Genomic DNA, 21275 nt, shown 5'->3' with positions numbered 1-21275 from the left:
AAGGAAACTAGGTCCAAAGAGATTGTCACTAATTAGAAAAAATACTAGAATCTTTTCTAGGTAATTTCTAGAATGATGAAACATCCCAGAGGGAAATTTGTTTACTGGGCTAATTGCTAAGTAGTAGTTGAAAAAATGCTAGGTGGGAATAAGTAACGATGGGGGAAGAGTCTGTCTACCATTTAACTCACTTGATGGGCTTCTTCAAGTTCAACATTATTTTTTGATCTATTTAAGTTTAGTCTGAAAGAAAAGTTTATTTCATCTAACATTTGTTTTATTCACTTGGGTATTCATATGTCTTATTCCTTGAAGCAAGCTGGTGTGTCATTTAAGTAACTACTCCTTTCCGTCACTCATGCTCTCAAACTAATGAATCTTAGTGTGTGTGACCCTGCAGCTTTTTTTAAACAAGTTCCTCACACTGAAGTTTGAGAACCACTACTACAGAAGATAGTTAAAGTGCCTAAGAATAAAACTAGTTGGACTAGACCAACATTTTCAATATCCTTTAATTTAGGTTCCACAGTGAAAACTCATACATTCTGCTAATGTATATATCATGAAGCCAATATAACATTAGAATTTGCTCCAGAAATTTGTAATGATATGGTATTAAAGTGATTTTGTTTTTTGAGACGGAGTCTTGCTGTCACCCAGGCTGGAGTGCAGTGGAGGATCTCGGCTCACTGCAAGCTCTGCCTCCCGGATTCACACCATTCTCCTGCCTCAGCCTCCCAAGTAGCTGGGACTACAGGCGCCCGCCACCACGCCCAGCTAATTTTTTCTTTTTGTATTTTTAGTAGAGACGGGGTTTCATCGTGTTAGCCAGGATGGTCTTGATCTCCTGACCTCATGATCCGCCCGCCTCGGCCTCCCAAAGTGCTGGGATTACAGGAGTGAGCCACCATGCCCGGGCTAAAGTGACTTTTTTTGGAAAGTATAAGTTTCCTCATCATCTGAGTGAAAAAAAAATTCACTGTAGGAGGGCCAAGAGATCACCGGATTAAGAACAGTGTTGAAACAATGGATCTTGTTCTAACTACACAAGTCTAAGATGGTACAGACTGATGGTACAGAGTCAACTTTGATTTTCCACAGCACAAATAAAGGTCATGGCTTCATATCTCAGCAATTGTCAGGAGTTTTAGTTTTTCCAGATTACACCGTGTGGGGTAGTCGGATTTAGGAAAACAAGACACAGTATCTGGAGAATAAAAACAGAATTATAACTCTGCAAGAACAAAATTCAAGAATCTGCCTTGAATTTTTGTAGCACTTAATGTTTCCTTAAGGTGTTTTCACATAAACGTTGATTTTATCTATGTAACAGCCCTGTGAAAAAGGCAATTACTACTAGCAAAATCGTTTTCAAAATTTTAAATACCGAATCCATGAATAGGAAAAAGGACAGCGAAGTTGATAGCATTAGAGAAATGACAGAAAAGGTCGTGAGGAAGCGAATCATAGAAATGGCAAACATAAAAAGCTGAGGCCCAGGGGTCCGCAAACCACAAGAGAAAGGGGCTAACCTGGCAGGGGAGAACGGCGTTAGTGGGGAAGTGCAAAGACGCAGGAGCGCAGGAAAGCTGGGGTTAGGAAACTGCAATTCACTGCAATAAAGAGGATGAGGTCAAATTTAAGAAAAATGAAGTCAGGTGGCATTGAAAGCTGCGTGGAAGTTTGTGAGTTTTATTCCTGCCCTGATGAGGTGTGATCTTTCACAGAGGAGGGTCCCAAGAGTGGAGGCTGTGCCCTCCTTCGGCCTCCCGTCAGTGGCAGAGGGAGAAAAGACTCGAGAAGTTCCCCAGGCCGATAACCTCCGTGGGGACAGAGCCGAGATGAGTCCCGGAGGGAGCCGGCGGGAAGCCAGCAGAGCAGGGTGGTTCCTTCCCGCCGGACTAACAAAGGACGCCGGGAGGTGGGGTCTTCTCGAGTCGCTCCAGCGGTGGGCGGGCGGCGGAAGGGTTAACTGCGCCACCACCTCCCGCGCGCATCCCAGCTCCTACCCCCGCCGTCGCTAGGAGACGCCGGAAGTGGGGGAGGGGCCGGCGGCGCGGGCGAGGGTGGGAATCTTTTTCGGGCTCCCGGGGGCGGAGGGAGGGGAGCGCGCGTGCGCGCGCCCAGCCGGCCGTCGCCGCGGTGACCGTCCTCGCAGTCCGTCGGCTCGCGCCCCGCCCCCGTCGCCCCTTCCCCTGTCGCGCGCTGGGGCTGTTTCTCGCTCCTCCCGAGTTACCGCCGCCGTCGCCACCGCTCCTCCTCTCCCGGTCCTGGGTTTCTCTGGCGCTGCGGCCGCCGCTCCCTCTGCGAGCTGTGTGAGGAGGAGGAGGAGGAGGAGGAGGATGTGAAGATGGCGGAGTTGCAGATGCTGCTGGAAGAGGAAATCCCGGGGGGCCGCCGGGCCCTCTTCGACAGCTACACGAATCTGGAACGGGTGGCCGATTACTGCGAGAACAACTACATCCAGGTGCGAAAGCATCCCCCGCTGGGGCGCGTCGGGCCTCAGGGGGCTGTGAGGGTTGCGTAGGGGACGCCCCCATGGGGGGCCGCGCGCCTCGGGGTGTGGGGCCGAGGCCGCCGGGGGGACACGGCCCGGCGGAGTCCCCGATGGGGGTGGGGAGCTGGGTGAGGGCTGGGGCTGGTGAATGGGTGGGAATCCTCCGGCTGGAGAAACTGCATTTTTAAAACCTTTTTAAAAGCCGTGAAGCAGTCCTCGGCGCGGTGCGTGTGTCGCGTCCCGCCTCCTCGCCGCTGCTGCCCTCCGCCGCCCCCGCACTCCGCGCCGGTCAGCGTTCCGGATGGCAGAGGGGGCGGAGAGTGGCATTTTCTGTTTGACGGAATCCTGCTCCCTCTTAGGGTAGAGGTGTCGCGGGTATTGACGGGTTACCTCCATCCCCCACATTCTGGACGATTTTTAAGGGGCTGTCTTGCTGCAGAGTGAAGTGCTTCAGGCTTCAGTTTTCTGTTCCTGTGAATGCTTCAGAAACCCTTTCTTAATATTGTATGTTCTAAAGGGGATACGGTAGAAGAGCAGCAGTCTCTTGTTGGAAGTTAATGCCATTTTTCTCCCTGTGGAGAAGGGTAGTGAGCTGACTCCCCCCTCCCTCCTAGTCCCGTTAGAATAGGCAATTTTCCTGGGGGTGGGAAGAGGACGGACTATGACTGTTTCTGAGAATTGGGAAGATGAACCTCCTGTTTTTTTTGTTTTTTAAAAAAGTATTATTATTTACCGTGATGGATCGTTTAGCACAGGGGCTTGTAGTGGTAGCGGCGTGTGCGTGGAGGTGGGGGTTACTGGATGATATGAGATTCAGCTGCTCCTGGATGAAGCAAAATATTCTGTGGATTAAATAAAAATCCTTCTTTAAACATTACTTGAAAGGATAGCAGGTTAAAATGCAGTTTGCAAAATTCAGCATCTTTTGCTTTTTTGTTCATGGTTATTTTGAGTTATGGGTTCTACCTCCATTTTTTTTCTTTCCCATTTAAATTCTCTTGGGATAAAGGTGGAAATGGAAGCAATATGTTAAACTGTTTCTTCACAGTCCTTTTTTTTTTTCCTGCTCCCACCTCCATCTCTCCAGGGATCTTTCTTTTTTCTTTTCTTTTTGAGAGACAACCTCGATCTGTAGCTCGGGTTGGAGTGCGGTGGCGCGATTTCGACTCACTGAAACCTCGACCTCCTAGGTTTGAGCAAATTCTCGTGCTTCAGCTTCCCGAGTAGCTGGGACTACAGGCGCCCGCCACCAGAGCCGGCCAATTTTTGTATTTTTAGTAAAGAAGGGGTTTCACCATGTTGGCCAGACTGGTCTCGAACTCCTGACCTCAAGTGATCCACCCACCTCGGCCTCCCAAAGTGCTGGGATTATAGGCGTGAGGCACCTTTCTTAACGTTAGCTATATAGGAAAGCATTTTCATGTTTTAGTGTAAATTTTAAGAAACTGGTGTTACAATTTTATAGGTTCATAAGTTTTGTAATGGCCACATTGTTGATCACGGAAGTGAGATTTTGTTTGATTAGACATACTATTATCTTGTAGACAACATTTGTATTTGAAAATGAACCACAGTATAAACCTGTTCCCTCGAAAGAGGCAGTTGAGTATGGCTACTAGGAAAGGAATGTAGGCAAGGTTAATACAAAAACATACAAATGTCCACTTGTAAGGTACTTTACTGATATGAGGGGGTAGAAAAGATTCAGAGGTTCAGGCCTGGGCAACAAGAGTAAAACTACGTCTCAAAAAAAAAAAAAAAAAAATGTTCAGTTGCTCAGTGTTTCTCTAAAATTGAAAGTCTTTTATGGCCTAGAACTGTGTGAGGGGTGGATGGTACATACCTAGTGTCTACAGAGTTTGATAGTCTAGTTAGTAGGAGAGGCTGATCTTGGAGGAAATTAATACCATGTAGTTAATTTATGCTCTGTAGTGCACTGCTGGTACCAAGGAGGACTGGAGGAAGCAATGCTGTTCTGAGGGAATTCACAAGCTCTAGTAGAGGCAAAACCTAAAGGACTGAAGTGGTAATTCCATTGCCTTGTGCAGCATGTTATGGGGAAAGAGTTGCAGGTCAGAAGAGAAATTGAGGGTGGAAAAGTGGATTGCAATTATTACCAGTAAGAAATAAAAAATAAACAGATTTCTCTTGTCTTTTTAAATATTATATACATTTCCTCCAGTTGAAAAGAGAAAAATGTCACTACTATCAGTATCTGTTTTAGCAGTGGGACTCAAAATTTAGTGTGGTGACATTTTAAAATTTAAAACATAAATATTGATTAATATTAATTTAATAAAGTGAACTTAGATTTTAAAATTATTTCTTCAATTTAGCATCTGAAGTAGATTTTACACTTTTTCTTTTTAGATTATCATTTATTTTAGGATGCCTTGGGTATATAATTGGTACACTCTGTCAGGATGATAGCTCTTACATGATTTGTTGGGAAAGTTGATAAATAGAACGTGGTGATAGTGGATTTGTGCTGATCCAGCTGTACATTTGGCCGATGCGCCTTGTGACTAAAGAACTGACTAGCAGGGGTTTTGATGCTGCCTGTGACCCTGCAATAGATGAAAGTTAATTCACAGGATCAGTGATCAAATGGTCAATGTAGCCTCTTTTTTTTTTTTTTGAGACAGAGTCTTGCTCTGTTACCCAGGCTGTAGTGTAGTGGTGTGATCTTGATGTCAGCTCACTGCAACCTCCGCCTCCTGGGTTCAAGTGATTCTTCTGCCTCAGCTTCCCGAGTAGCTGGAGCTACAGGCACGCACCACCATGCCTAGCTAATTTTTGTATTTTTAGTAGAGACGGGTTTTCCCCATGTTAGCCAGGCTGGTCTGGAACTCCTGGCCTCAGATGATCAACCCGCCTCGGCCTCCCAAAGTGTTGGGATTACAGGTGTGAGCCACCGTGCCTGGCTAATTTAGCCTTATTATAGCATCATGTCTTAGCCACTAGCTCGAGTTAACTAACCCAACACTCATTTTATTGTGTGGAAATGTAATTTTTGCCTATAAAGTAGAAAAAAATCTGTTTATCATATGTAATAAGTGTTTTTGTTCAGTGTTTTGGTTTTTTTTTTTTTTTGAGACAGAGTCTCACTCTGTCACCCAGGCTGGAGTGCAGTGGTGTAATCTCGGCTCACTGCAACCTCCGCCTCTTGGGTTCAAGTGATTCTTCTGCCTCAGCCTCCTGAGTAGCTGGGAATATAGGCGTGCACCACCACACCCAGCTAATTTTTGTATTTTTGGTAGAGATGGGGTTTCACCGTGTTGGCCAGGCTGGTCTTGAATTCCTGACCTCAGGTGATCTGCCTGCCTTAGCCTCCCAAAATGCTGGGATTACAGGGATGAGCCATCATGCCTGGGCTCAGTGTTCTTAAGTCACTGGTTTTATGCCTAGGAACATCAAAACATTTAAGGTAAATAACATTCTAAATGTGGATTATATGAAAATTGAGCCAAGGAAGGGAAATCATTGTGCTGTCCTGAAAATAATTGTACTCTATTTAGATTGTTTGTGTCTTAGAAAAGTACCCTTCTGAAATACCATCAGCATTAGGAGTGATCAGATAGTTCCTGTATTGAAACACACACACACACACACACACACACACACACAATCTACAAATAGAGCAGGATTTTAAGAAGCTGTTTTCTAGGTTACTAATGCAGTTAACATTAGAAATTAAGGCCAGGAGCAGTGGCTCACCTGTAATCCCAGCACGTTAGGAGGCCAAGGCCAGTGGATGGCTTAAGCCCAGGAGTTCAAGACCAGCCTGGGAAACATGGTGAAACCCTTTCTCTACAAACAAAAACAAAACAAAAAACAAAAAAAAACTAGCCGGGCCTGGTAGCATGCTTGTAGTCCCACATACTCAGGAGGCTGAGATGGGAGGATCACCTGAGCCTGGAAGGTGGAGGCTTCAGTGAGCCATGATCCCACCATTGCACTCCAGCCTGGATGACAGAGTGAGACTCTGTCTCCAAAAAGATGTTTAAAAATCTGTTTTTTTCCTTTTTTTTTTTTTTTGAGATGGAGTTTTGCTCTTGTTGCCCAGGCTAGAGTGCAGTGGCACGACTTTGGCTCACTGCAACCTCTGCCTCCAGGGATCAAGCAATCCTCGTGCCTCAGCCTCCTGAATAGCTGGGATTATAGGTGCATGCCACCACACCTGTATACTTTTTGTATTTTTAGTAGAGATGGGGTTTCACCATGTTGGCCAGGCTGGTCATGAACTCCTGATCTCAAATGATCCACCCATCCCAGCCTCCCAAAATGCTGGGATTATAAGTGTTAGTTGCCATGCCCGGCCTAAATTTTTTTTTTTTTTTTGAGATGGAGTTTTGCTCTTGTTGCCCAGGCTGGAGTGCAGTGGCACGATCTCAGCCACTGCAGCCCCTGTCCCCCGGGTTCAACTGATTATCCTGCCTCAGCCTCCCGAGTAGCTGGGATTACAGGCACGTGCCAACACGCCCAGCTAATTTTTGTATTTTTAGTAGAAATGGAGTTTCACCGTGTTGGCCAGGCTGGTCTCAAACTCCTGACTTCAGATGACCCACCCGCCTCGGCCTCCCAAAGTGCTAGGATTAGAGGTGTGAGCCACCGCGCCTGGCTCCCTAAAAGTCATTTTTAATAAAAATTTAGACAGTTTCATTATTCTAACCTCTAGAAAATGGGATAGTCACATTATTTTTTTCTAAAATATGATGATAAGTATAAATACAATTTGCTGATATTTATGAGATCGATTTTATTTCTTGCCTATACGAAGGATTTAGTAGTTTGTAGAGACTTTTTTTTGAGATACGTGTAAGACCCGTGTTTCTTTTCTTCATTTATTAATATACATATCTAGGCCAGGCATGGTGGCCCACACCTGTAATCTCAGTACTTTGGGAGGCTGAGGCAGACAGATCACGAGATCAGGAGATCGAGACCATCCTGGTCAACATGGTGAAACTGTGTCTCCACGAAAAATACAAAAATTAGCTGGGTGTGGTGGCGTGTGCCTGTAGTCCCAGCTACTTGGGAGGCTGAGGTGGGAGAGTCGCTTGAACCTGGGAGGCAGGGGTTGCAGTGAGCCAAGATCGTGCCATTGCACTCCAGCCTGGTGACAGAGCAAGACTCTGTCTCAAAAGAAGAAAAAAAAAATTACAGGTATAATGCCTAATATGTTTGAAGGTGTCCAGGAATTAAAAATGTTTTGGTTAACTTGGAATCTGCGTTTTTGCAAATAGAAGAATTTTATTATAGTTGTTTTGGTAGATGAAATAACTCCCTATTTGTTACTTTCCTGAAATCTGAAAAGCTAACTTGTTGATATGTACATTTTTGTTAGATAAAAGTTACTGATTTTTGTGAGTGACAGTTCACATAGATATACAGTAAAATCTTATTGCTTGAATTAAGAGTAGAATCATCCCATAATATGGATTTACTCAAAAGAGAAGAAATTAAGAATTTACCTTAAATTTTTACCTGAAATATATTTGAACAATAGGAGACATAGTAGTAGCTTTCCTTTTCTTCTCTTAATCAGCATGGATACTCCCAGAGTTCACTAAAAACTTCATGAGAGGTTTACAAGGGGATATTATCAGTCAGTTTCATAAAAAGTAATTACTAAAATGCTATAAAGATTTAAAATTTTTATTTAATAAAAATAATTAGAATACATGCTCATTGTTGAAATACAAGTAGATATTATGAAAGAAATGGAAAATTGCCCAGTCATCTTGAATGTATATCTGGTACTCATACTTTTAAATCTTTTTTGTATGCACAACTATATATCAATATTTTTGTAGAAATGGGTTTATGTTCTATATTCTGTACCTTTAAAAGAAACTTTTAAGGTTGCTGGGCTTGACTTTCTTTTTAAATGGATGTCATATAGTATATTGGGAGGAGATTGGTTATATTTATAAGTCGAGTTCTGTATGTTCTTGCAAATGGGAGAATCTGAAAATACCTAGAATGAAGGAGAAAGAGGTCAGTTGAGAGTAAGGAGACTGAGTAGAATTTGGAAGACTGAATTCCCCATAGATTAAGATGACTCAACTCATTTGAAATTGATCAAGGTTTACCATTCCTCAAGAAATTAGTCCCTAACTCTCAGCAGAGACATTTGGTGAATAGATTTTCAGTGACAAATCAGTCATCCTCAAGACCTTTGACAAGATTGCAAAAACAGGCTAATTTATATTTGAGCCCCTTGCTCTTTTAAACATTTTGTCATTTGTACACTTCCTACACTTTCTTGTCCAACGAACTTAAGTGACCTCATAATTCCTGTTATTGATCCAAGGAATCCAGTCTCACCTCATTTCGCCCTTCCTTGAAGAACTTCCTGGTTCAAAATTGCTCTTTACCAAAATAATTAATAAACTGTTCGTTTACTTTTTCTTTTTTCTTTTTTTTTGAGATGGAGTCTCACTCCTTCGCCCAGGTTAGAGTGCAGTAGTGTGATTTGGCTCACTGCAACCTCCGGCTCCTGGGTTCAAGCAATTCTCCTGCCTCAGCCTCCTGAGTAGTTGGGATTACAGGCACCCACCACCACACCCAGCTAATTTTTGTATTTTTAGTAGAGACAGGGTTTCTCCATGTTGGCCAGGCTGGTCTCGAATTCCTGACCTCAAGTAATCAATCCGCCTCGGCCTCCCACAGTGCTGGGATTACAGGTGTGAACCATTGTGCCCAGCCTCATTTACTTTTTCTTCTTACCTTGGTATGGGTAATGTGTGAATGTATGATAGGTTTACTTTATTTAGAGTCACCTTTTCTCACCCAGAGAATAGTATATAAACCAAATTGATTTACTTATGTGTAAAATATGTAGTAGACATATATTTGAGCATGAGGTGCTTTTGGTGTTACTTTTTCTTTTAAAATGCAGGGAATTTAATAGTATGCAGTTTCAGTGTGTGTAAGGTAATCTTTTGGTGGAAGAAGTGTATTTGGTGGATGAATATGCTGTGATTTGCTTACACCCACCCCAAATCTATTTTGTAGCATCCTACTCACTGTCCAGAGATTCTGGGAAAAAAACGATAGAGAAGACAAAGCCAATCTAGACACCATTTGACTCTACCTTGTGAATATTCTGAAAGTTACATTAGGCTAGTTTTAGATTTTTTTTTTTTTTTGAGACAGAGTCTCTGTCACCCAGGCTGGAGTGCAGTGGCACGATCTTGGCTTACTGCAACCTCTACCTCCTGGGTTCAAGCAATTCTTCTGTCTCAGCCTCCCGAGTACCTGGGATTACAGGTGCACGCCACCACGCCTGGCTAATTTTTATATTTTTAGTAGAGACGGGGTTTCACCATATTGCCCAGGCTGGTCTCGAACTCCTGACCTTAGGTGATCCGCCCGCCTCAGCCTCCCAAAGTGCTGGGATTACTGTGTAAGCCACCGTGCCTGGCCTAGTTGTAGATTTTTGATAGCTTATGGTTGAATTTTTATGGGATTGGTTAATAGATTGGATTCATGAAGGAGCATGTAGGGCGACACCATTCTATTTTGGATTTTTCATTTACTTTGTGTTTCCTTCCAGATACAAAGGTCCTAGAAGATGGAGTCATTTCTTAAACATTTCTATATTTTCCCATTAGCTGTAGGGTGTTCTACATGTAGTAGCCACTCATTAAATAGTTGCTTAATGTAAGAAATACAGACTTGAATATGCAAGAGCCTATGCACTGAATTATTTTTATTGCTTTATTTTTATTTTTTTTGAGACAGGGTCTCACTCTGTCACTCAGGCTGGAGTGTAGCAGCACAATTATGGGTCACTGCAGCTTGCACTCCCAAGCTCAAACAATCCTCCCACTTCAGCTCCCAAAGTAGCTGGGACTACAGGCTTATACCACTATGCCCAGCTAATTTTTTTTTTCTTTTTTTTTGTTAGAAGTGGGATCTCACTATGTTGCTCAGGCTGGTCTTGGAACACCTGGGCTTAAGCAGTTCTCCTGCGTTGGCTTCCCAAAGTGCTGGGATTACAGCTGTCCACTGCCATGCCTGGCCTTGAATTATTTTATAAGTAGGATATAATTACCTGTTAATTTACCTTGCAAGTTTTTTCCTATTAGATTTTTTGAGTGACATTTATGTTCTGTAAAGTTTTGCAATACTTTTCATATTTGCAGAGTTCATGCAAAGAGCATAGTTTTGCTCTTTTTTCTTAAACAAGTAATATACTTTGTAGAAAATTTGAATGATGTAACAGCTTTGTTTTGAATCATTTACAACATGAATTTTTTCTCATTTGATTTTTTTTTTTTTTTTTGAGACGGAGTCTCGCTCTGTTGCCCAGGCTGGAGTGCAATGGCCGGATCTCAGCTCACTGCAAGCTCCGCCTCCTGGGTTTACGCCATTCTCCTGCCTCAGCCTCCCGAGTAGCTGGGACTACAGGCGCCCGCCACCTCGCCCGGCTAGTTTTTGTATTTTTTAGTAGAGACGGGGTTTCACCGTGTTAGCCAGGATGGTCTCGATCTCCTGACCTTGTGATTCGCCCGTCTCGGCCTCCCAAAGTGCTGGGATTACAGGCTTGAGCCACCGCGCCCGGCCTCTCATTTGATTTTTAAAGTCAGGTTTATTGAGGTTTAATACATATATGGAACAAATCACCCTTTTTTGGTGTCAAGGTTTATGAATTATGATAAACTTACATAGTCATGTAACCACCACAATGTAAAATTTTCCTTGTATCCTCTGTAGTCAGTCCTGTCCCTCCACTACTAGCCTTTGGTAAACACTGATATGTTTTCTGTCCCTCTAGTTTTTGCCTTTTCCAGAATGCCATATAAAGGGCATTATAGAGCCTTTTGTGTTTGACTTCTTGGTACTAGAAGTCATAATACGTTTGAAAATCATCAGTGTTACTGTGTTTTGTCAGTACTTTGTTCCTTCTTACTACTGATTAATATTCTGTGGTATGAAAGAATCATAATTTGTTCATCCGTTCACCAACTGATGGATTTCTGGATTGTTTCTAGTTTTAGGCAGTGGTGAATACAGCTATAAACATTTGTATATAGGTGTTGGTGCAACATAAGTCTTCACTCTTTTAGGTGAATTTAAGTGAACAGATCCACTGTTGTACCCTGGTGACAGTGGATGTATCCGCATAGGCTGCATAGGCAGCGTTTGAACTGCATCTGATCTGACTTTTGGCAGAGCACCTTGTGATCCTCTTGGAATATGAGATTATGGGAAGTTTGTGAGGACCTTATGTGAAGCCCTTTCTCAATCTCTTCATCTGCCAAGGAAGCTGTACATGATAACAGTGCCTCATCACCTCCTGGTTCTGATGAGATGAGGCTCTCTGTTGTACCCTTTTAGGTAGTAGCTGCAGGCTGTAAGACTTATAGTTGCAGCATGGCATTGGCTCATCTGCAACAGGGTGTCATATCTATGTTGTAGTCACCTGGCTCCTTTTGTTTTGGTATTGCTCTGCACAAGGTCTGTACCTTTTACTACTATTCCTTCTGCTCTCCATGTAAATGGTAGGCTTTCTGAACCTAACAAGCACTTGGGCAGGTCTGTCACACTGCCTTCTCTTTGCCTTGACAATAAATATCTAATAGTGGGATTATTACCTATGGTAAATGTATGTTTAGCTTTATACAAATTGCCAAACTCTTTTCCAAAAACGGTGGTACCATTTGCATTCCCACCAGCAAAGATCCAGTTGTTCTTCGTCTTTGTCAGCATTTGGTTTTGTCAGGTTTTAAAATTTTAGCTATTCTGTTGTTAGTGATGTCTCAAAGGCCATATATGACAAGCCCACAGCTAACATCATACTCAAGCATGAAAAGTTGAAACCTTTTCCTCTAAGATCAGGAATAAGACAGTGGTGCCCAATTTCACTAGTTCTATTTAATCAAGTACTGCAAAGTACTAGAAATCCTAGCCAGCCAGTTAGGAAAGAAAAATAAATAAAAGGCATCAAAATTGGAAGAAGTTAAATTGACTCTGTTTGCAAATGACATGATCCCTTATGTATACAAAACCCTAAAGACTCTACCAAAACTGTTAGAACTAATTAACAAATTTAGTAAAGTTGTAGGAGACAAGATCAACATGCAAAAATCTGTTGTGTTTCTACATATTAACTACAAACGATCTGAAAAAGAAATTAAGAAAACATTTCCATTTACAACAGCAGCAGAAAGAATAGAATACTTAGGAATAAATTTAACCAAGGAGGTGGAAGATTTGTATGCTAAAAACTAAAAAACATTTGTGAGAGTAATTGAAGAAGATGCAAATAAATGGAAAGATATCCTGTGCTCATGAATTGGAAGATTTGATATTGTTAAAATGTCCATACTACACAAACCCATCTATAGATTTAATGCAGTCTCAATCAGTATTCCAGTGGTATTTTTCACAAAAATAGAAGGACCCTAAAAGTCATAGGAAACCACAAAAGACTTTGAATAGCCAAAGCAGTCTTGAATAAGAACAAAGTTGGAGATATCATACTTCCTGATTTCAAACTATATTACAGAGCTATAGGCCAGGCATGGTGGCTCACGCCTGTTATCCCAGCACTTTGGGAGACCGAGGAAGCTGCATCACCTGAGGTCAGGAGTGCAAGACCAGCATGGCCAACGTGGAGAAACCTCGTCTCTACTAAAAATACAAAAATTAGCTGGGCATAGTGGCACATGCCTGTAGTCCTAGCTACTCAGGAGGCTGAGTTGGGAGAATCCCTTGAACCCAGGAGGTGGAGGTTGCAGTGAGCTGAGATCATGCCACTGTACTCCATCCTGGGCAACAGAGTGAAACTCTGTCTCAAGAAAAGCTATAGTAATCACAACAGTGTGTTACTGGCATAAAAGACATGTAGACTAATGGAACACAATAGAGCCCAGAAATGTACCCACATCTGTGCAGTCAACTAAGCTTTGATAAAGGCACCAGGTACACAATGGGGAAAGGATAATTCAGTAAATGGCATTGGGAGAACTATATCCACATGCAAAGAATGAAATTGGATCATTATATCATACACACAAATTAGCTAGAAATGGATTAAAGACTTAAATGTAAGATCTGAAATTATAAAACTCTTGGATATGGGTCAGATGTTTGTTCCCTTCAGATCTGTTGTTGAAATGTGATTCCCAGTGTTGGAGGTGGGTCTTGGTGGGAGATGACTGAATTATGGGGGCAGATCCCTCATGGATGGTGTAGCTCCATCCCCTTGGTGATAAGTGAGTTCTTGCTTGCTTCACGTGAGAACTGGTTGTTTAAAATTAGTCCGGGAGCCCCCCCCCCATGTGACATGCTGGCTCCACTTCTGCTGTGATTACACCTCACCAGAAGTATGTGCCAGCACTATGCTTTGTGTAAAGCCTGCAGAACCAAGAGCTGATTAAACCTCTTTATAAATTACCCAGCCTTAGATATTCCTTCATATGATCATAAGAATGGACTGATACACTCCTAGAAGAAAACATAGGGGAAAAAGCTCCTTGATAGTGGTCTTGGCAATGGTTTTTATGAATATGACACCGAAAGCACAGGCAACAAAAGCAAGAAAAGATGAGAGTGACTACATCAAACTTAAAGTCTTCTGCACAGCAAAGGACACAAAATGAAAAAGCAGTTTATGGAATGGGAGAAAATGTGCAAACCATACATCTGTCTGATAAAGGGTTTATATCCAGTATGTGTGTGCGTGTGTGTTTATGTGTATGTGTATATATATGTATGTGTGTGTGTGTGTGTGTATATATATATATAAAGGACTCATACAACTTAATAGCAAGGAGGTGGAGAAAAGAGAATCCTTGTATTCAGTGGGAATGTAAATTGGAACAGCCATTTTGAAAAACTGGTTCCAGCGGGGCGTGATGGCTCATGCCTGTAATTCCAGCACTTTCGGAGGCCGAGGCTGGCGGATCACCTGAGGTCGGGAGTTGAAGACCAGCCTGGCCAATATGGTGAAACCCTGTCTCTCCTAAAAATAAAAAAATTAGCTGGGTGTGGTGGCGAGTGTCTGTAGACCCAGCTACTCCGGAGGCTGAAGCAGGAGAATTGCTTGAACCTGGGAGGCAGAGGTTGCAGTGAGCCGAGATCACGCCACTGCACTCCAGCCTGGGCAACAGAGCAAGACTCCGTCTCAAAAAAAAAAAAAAAGAAAAACCAGTTCTCCCTAAAATTAAAAATAGGACAAACATATATCCCATTTCTGGGTATATATCCCTAGGGAATGAAATCATTATCTCAGAGAGACATCTGCATGCCCATGTTCATTTCAGCATTATTCATGGTAGCTAATATATGGAAACAACCTAAGTGTCAGTGGATGAATGGATGAAGAAAATGTGTACTGTATGCATGGTTTACCCTCAGTCTACATGGGGCATTGGTTCTAGGATCCCCAAGTATACCCAAATCTGCATGTACTCAAATCCTGCAGTCACCCCTGTGGAACGCGTGTATATGAAAAGTCATCCATCCATCTGTATATGTGGATGAATACTGTATTTGGTTGAAAATAATCTGTATATATTGGACCACACAGTTCAAGGGTCAACTGCATATATAATAGAATATTATTCAGCCATAAAAAGAAGGAAACCCTACTATTTGTGACAACATGGATGAACCTGGAGAACATTATGGTAAGTGAAATAAGCCAGGCACAGAAAGACAAATACCGTATGATTTCACTTATATGAGGAATCTAAAAAGTTGAACCCATAGAATGAAGCAGAGAATAGAATGGTGTTTGCCAGGGGCCACTGGGAGGTGGGGAGAAGTGGGGAGATGTTGGGCACAGGGCACAAGTTTGTGTTATAGGATGAATGTGTTTTGGGGGTGTAATGTACTGTGTAGTAACTATAGTTAATAATATTGTATACTTGAAATTTACTAAGACAGTCAGTGTATATATATATGTGTGTGTATATATATACACACACACATATATACATTTTTTTTTTTTTTGAGGCAGGGTCTTTTTCTGTTACCCAGGCTGGAGTGCAGTGGCATGATCATGGCTGACTGCAACCTCACCTCCCCAGGTTCAAGTGATCCTCCCACCTCAGCCTTCCGAGTAGCTGGGACTACGTGCGTGTACCGCCACATATTGCTAATTTTTGTAGAGACAGAGTTTCGCCCTGTTGCCTAGGCTGGTCTCGAACTCCTGGGCTCTACCCATCCACCCACCTTGGCCTCCCAAAGTGCTGGGATTATAGGTGTGAGCTACTATTTCCCTGGTCAAGGGTAAATTTTTTTTTTTTTTTTGAGACGGAGTCTTGCTCTGCCACCCAGGCTGGAGTGCAGTGGTCGGATCTCAGCTCACTGCAAGCTCCGCCTCCCAGGTTCACGCCATTCTCCTGCCTCAGCCTCCTGAGTAGCTGGGACTACAGGTGCCCGCCACATCGCCCGGCTAGTTTTTTGTATTTTTAGTAGAGACAGGGTTTCACCATGTTAGCCAGGATGGTCTCGATCTCCTGACCTCGTGATCCGCCCGTCTCGGCCTCCCAAAGTGCTGGGATTACAGGCTTGAGCCACCGCGCCCGGCCTTTTTTTTTGTTGTTGAGACGGAGTCTCACTCTGTTGCCCGGGCTGGAGTGCAGTGGCCGGATCTCAGCTCACTGCAAGCTCCGCCTCCCAGGTTCACGCCATTCTCCTGCCTCAGCCTCCTGAGTAGCTGGGACTACAGGCGCCCGCCACCTCGCCCGGCTAGTTTTTTGTATTTTTTTTTAGTAGAGACGGGGTTTCACAGTGTTATCCAGGATGGTCTCGATCTCCTGACCTCGTGATCCGCCCGTCTCGGCCTCCCAAAGTGCTGGGATTACAGGCTTGAGCCACCGCGCCCGGCCTGGTCAAGGGTAAATTTTAAGTGTTGCCCACTCCCCGCCCCCACCAAAGATAATCAAGAAATGATTATCTTGATTGTGATAACCATTTTACAGTTTATATGTGTATCATGTCATCATGTTGTACACTTTAAATATATACAGTTTTTGTCAGTTATACCTCAGTAAAGCTGGAAAAAAAAAAAAAAAAACCCAAAGCAAACTGAAGCAAAACAATATTGCCTACAAGCCACAAGCGATCAGCATCTAGCCTTGACATCATCTCCTGTTATACTCCTGTACCCTTCTTTGTTCACTCAACCTCAGCCACTTTGGCTTCCTTTTCTTGAACATACCAGGCATACTTCTGCCTCGGGGCCTTTTTACTTTGTACTTGTTGTGCCCTCTTCCAGGAGTACTCTATTCCAAGATAGTTGCATGATTGGTTCTTTTACTTCAAGCTTTTGCTGATACATCACGTTCTTGGTGACCCCTTCTTGGTTACTCTGTGTAAAATTATAACATACTCCTGCCACTTGGTCACTCTCCCCTTGCTTATACTTATCTTTCCATGCTTTTTTTTTACCCCTACATATTTTCTTTTAACATACAGTGTATCTTATTTATTTGTGTGTTTTCCCTCCCTGGTACGTGAGGGCAAAGATTTTTGTCTCTTACTCATTTCCAGTACCTGGAACAGTGCCTGGCACAAAATATTTGCTAAATGAGCAAATTAGATCTTTTCTAGTAATTATTAGAAAATGTCTGAGGACAGTGAAATAAATTAGTTTTGGGCCAGTCGCAATGGCTCACTCCTGTAATCCTAGCACTTTGGGAGGCTGAGGTAGGCAGATTGCCTGAGCTCAGGAGTTTGAGACCAGCCTGGCCAACATGGTGAAACCCCATCTCTAAAAACACAAAAATCTATCTGGGCATGTTGGTGTGCACCTGTAGTGCCTCGGGAGGCTGAGGCACAAGAGTCGCTTGAACCCGGGAGGCAGAGGTTGCAGTGAGCCTAGATTGCACCACTGCACTCCAGCCTAGGCAACAGAGTGAGGCTCCGTCTCAAAAAAAAAAAAAAAAAAAAAAAAACTAGTTTTGCAAATTTGAAGAGTTGATAGATTTATGCTCTGGAAAATGAAAGTTGGCAAATACTTTTTATTTGTCCAGAATATTTAATGTAGATATGGCCAACAGAATTGACACTAATATTCCACATATGGTTGGTGCTTTAGAATTAAGCAGTTTATTTACAGTTACTTAGTGCAGGACTTACTCGATAATGGAAGCTCATCAAATGTCTGAATTGATCTACAGCTTCCTGGGAGGTATAAGCAAGGGAGATACTCCTATTATAACAAATTAGATGAGTCAACTCAAGTTTACCTCTGACTCTGCTAAACTAAAATTCTGTGAAGAGAGGAATTATGTTCATTTTTTTTTTTTGCTTGTTATGTCCTCATTTCTTAGTGTTCAATAAATTTTTGTTGAGTAAAATGAACTTATGACTCACACCATTTATTTTATTATATGTTTTTTTCCTTCGGTCATTCAAAAATCTTTATTGAGCATCTTTCCATTCTGTGAGGTCAGTGGTAAGTAACTCATGGACCAAGTCTAGTTCTGTTACCATTTTGATTTCTATGAAGAGTCTTTGTTGTAAATTTTGAATTAATGAAGTTGAATTGCATATAATGTGGGACTTTTTTTTGTTTTTCTTGCTATTTTGTGGCCTTACCCACTTATCTGTTGGAGACTTTGAATAAAGGCAAGGAGATAGGTTGTTAGGAACCTACGAAACAAAGTTGAATAGGGGAAGCCAACAAGAGATGCCAGCTTCTTTCAATATGTATACCAAAGTCTTCTGCCAGGAGATAGTGCTTAAACAGTGATTCCTTGTCTCCCTCAAAACCTTTTATTTATTTATTTATTTATTTTTGAGACAAGGTCTCACTCTGTCATCCAGGCTGGAGTGCAGTGGCGTGATCTCAGCTCACTGCAGCCTCTGCCTTCTGGTCTCAGGCACTCCTCCTGCCTCAGCCTCTCTAGTACTACTGCTGGGATTGCAGGTGTGTGCCACTATGCCTGGCTAATCTCCTTTAAAACCTTTTATTCTGAATCTAGAAGAGCAGGCTAGGTTGACAAAAAAAAATTTAAATTGCTTGGCTGGATATAATGCTTATATATACACACACACACACACACACATACATATCTCACTATTTTTGAGAGAAAAGAAGTTTAAATTTATTGACATGAAATTTATATATTTCTAGTTTTTAATCATGCATTTGTTTATAATGTATTAACATGTATAGTTACAAATTTTATTCATGTGTAAATAATACAGTCTATACCGTTAACAAAAGACCATGAGATCTGTGGAAGAAGAAAAAGAGAGCTTTATTTCCTATAGAGGATTACAGCCTGCATATTGGGAAGTAGAGCCTCCGGCCAAAACTAAAAGCAAGCAGCAGGCCGAGGCAGGTGGATCACCTGAGGTCAGGAGTTTGAGACCAGCCTGGCCAATGTGGTGAAACCTTGTCTCTACTAAAAATACAAAAATTAGCTGGATGTGGTGGCATACACCTGTAGTCCCAGCTACTCGGGAGGCTGAGACAGGAGAATTGCTTGAACCTGGGAAGCGGAGGTTGCAGTTAGCTGAGATTGTGGCACTGCACTCTAGCCTGGAGGACAAAGGGAGACTGTCTCAAAAAACAAAACAAAAAAATTAATGTCAGCAGGTTAGTTTGTGGTACAAACATGTTATGTGCATGTAATGACAAGGCATTATATTTGAGGTTTTTTTTCGTTCTTTTGAAATGAGTGATTAAAGACCGAATTTCTAGGACTATTTATTTCTTTATTTTTGAAATAGAGATGGGGTTGCCCAGGCTGATCTCCAACTCCTGACCTCAAAGACATCCTTCTGCCTGGGCCTCCCAAAGTGTTGAGATTACAGGTGTGAGCCACTGTGCCCAGCCCTTCAGAGTTACTAATGAGGTTTTTTTTTTTTGAGACGGAGTCTCGCTCTGTCGCCCAGGCTGGAGCGCAGTGGCCGGATCTCAGCTCACTGCAAGCTCCGCCTCCCGGGTTCACGTTATTCTCCTGCCTCAGCCTCCCGAGTAGCTGGGACTACAGGCGCCCGCCACCTCGCTCGGCTACTTTTTTTATTCTAGTAGAGACGGGGTTTCACCGTGTTAGCCAGGATGGTCTTGATCTCCTGACCTCGTGATCCGCCTGTCTCGGCCTCCCAAAGTGCTGGGATTACAGGCTTGAGCCACCGCGCCCAGCACTAATGAGGTTTAAAAACATGTTTTTAGAAGTAGATTTAAAACTCTCTGATTAATTGAGATTGGTTTAATACTATTTGATGTTATTTGCATATAGGCTCTTCTGACAAAAATATGTTAATTAAATCATGTCCTCTTTGGCTACTAATCAGGCCACCTTTTTGCCTTTCCAAAAGTAACAGTTTTTGTCCAAGTTAATTAAAGCACTGTTTCTTGGTGTATGTGGTGGCTCACACCTCTAATCTCAGCACTTTGGGAGACTGAGGTGGGAGGATTGCTTGAGCCCAGGAGTTTGAGACTACCCTCTCTACAAATAGACTACCCTCTATTTTGTAGACCCCATCTCTACAAAAGTTATAGAAATTAACTGGATATAGAGGTGTGTGATGGTGTGCCAGCTACTTGGGAGGCTGAGATGGGAGGATTCCTTGAGCTCAGGAGGTGGAGGCTGCAGTGAGCACAGAAGCTGCAGTGACTCTTGATAGTGCTTGAAATGTCAGATGTTACTATTCATTTATATATTTCCATTTGGTTCTTACTCCATGGTAAAGCTTTGTGCTTAAACTTTGTTTAGAGACAGGCTTATTGAGCAGCATAAGTTGTATCATCTTACAATTATAAGAAAATACCATTAATATTATTCATAGAAAGGAAACAATCTTTAATAATAAAACCCCAACAATGCCAGTAATTGCTTTAAAGTACTAATGGTGTATTTCCTGATGAAAATAATCAAGAACAATTTAATTTTTTAATAAATATATATATATTTTTCTTTTTTTTTTGAGACAGAGTCTCTCGCTCTGTTGCCCAGGTTGGAGTGCAGTGGCGCGATCACGTCTCACTGCAACCTCTGCCTCCTGGGTTCAAGTGATTCTTCTGCCTTAACCTCCTGAGTAGCTGTGATTACAGGCGACTGCTGCCACACCCGGCTAATTTTTGCATTTTTCTTTTTTTTTGAGATGAATTTTCACTGTTATTGCCCAGGCTGGAGTGCAGTGGCGTGATCTTTAGAGGTGAAGCCAGCTGGGCTTCTGGGTCGGGTGGGGACTTGGAGAACTTTGTCTAGCTAACCGATTGTAAACACACCAATCTGTGCTCTGTGTCTGCTAAAGGTGTGTAAATGCACCAATCAGCACTCTGTGTCTAGCTAAAGGTCTGTAAATGTACCAATCAGCACTCTGTAAAATGGACCAATCAGCAGGAAGTGGGCAGGGCCAAATAAGGGAATAAAAGCTGGCCACTGGAGCTAGCAGTGGCAACCCACTGGGGTCCCATTTCACACTGTGGAAGATGTTTTCTTAGCTCTTCCGTGATAAATCTTGCTACTGCTCACTCTTTGGGCCCGCACTACCTTTATGAGGTGTAACACTCACCGTGAAGGTCTGCAGCTTCACTCCTGAAGCCAGCGAGACCAGGAACCCACCGGGAGGAATAAACAATTCCAGAGGCGCCACCTTTTAAGAGCTGTAACAGGCAGGGCGCGGTGGCTCAAGCCTGTAATCCCAGCACTTTGGGAGGCCGAGACGGGCGGATCAAGAGGTCAGGAGATCGAGACCATCCTGGCTAATACGGTGAAACCCTGTCTCTACTTAAAAATACAAAAAACTAGCCGCGTGACGAGGCGGGCGCCTGTAGTCCCAGCTACTCGGGAGGCTG

General features: G+C 42.8%; 1 protein-coding gene across 42 annotated transcripts in view; it reads left to right on the top strand.

Moving 5' to 3' along the window:
- The first annotated feature begins 1874 nt into the window (after positions 1-1874).
- Positions 1875-21275, top strand: part of ABI2 (abl interactor 2) — a 114828-nt gene continuing 95427 nt past the window's right edge. For all 42 annotated transcript variants that reach the window (XM_033230652.1, XM_033230651.1, XM_033230650.1 and 39 more), the window contains exon 1: positions 1875-2467. Coding sequence is in view for 33 of the 42 variants with exons in the window: in XM_033230647.1 (XP_033086538.1) it covers positions 2351-2467 (117 nt within the window). In the remaining 9 variants the exon portion in view is untranslated. The remainder of the gene's footprint in view (positions 2468-21275) is intronic.

This window comes from Trachypithecus francoisi, unplaced genomic scaffold (genome assembly GCF_009764315.1).
Source record: "Trachypithecus francoisi isolate TF-2019V2 unplaced genomic scaffold, Tfra_2.0 Lachesis_group13, whole genome shotgun sequence".
Classification (NCBI taxonomy): domain Eukaryota; kingdom Metazoa; phylum Chordata; class Mammalia; order Primates; family Cercopithecidae; genus Trachypithecus; species Trachypithecus francoisi.
This window is presented reverse-complemented; position numbering and strand designations above follow the sequence as displayed.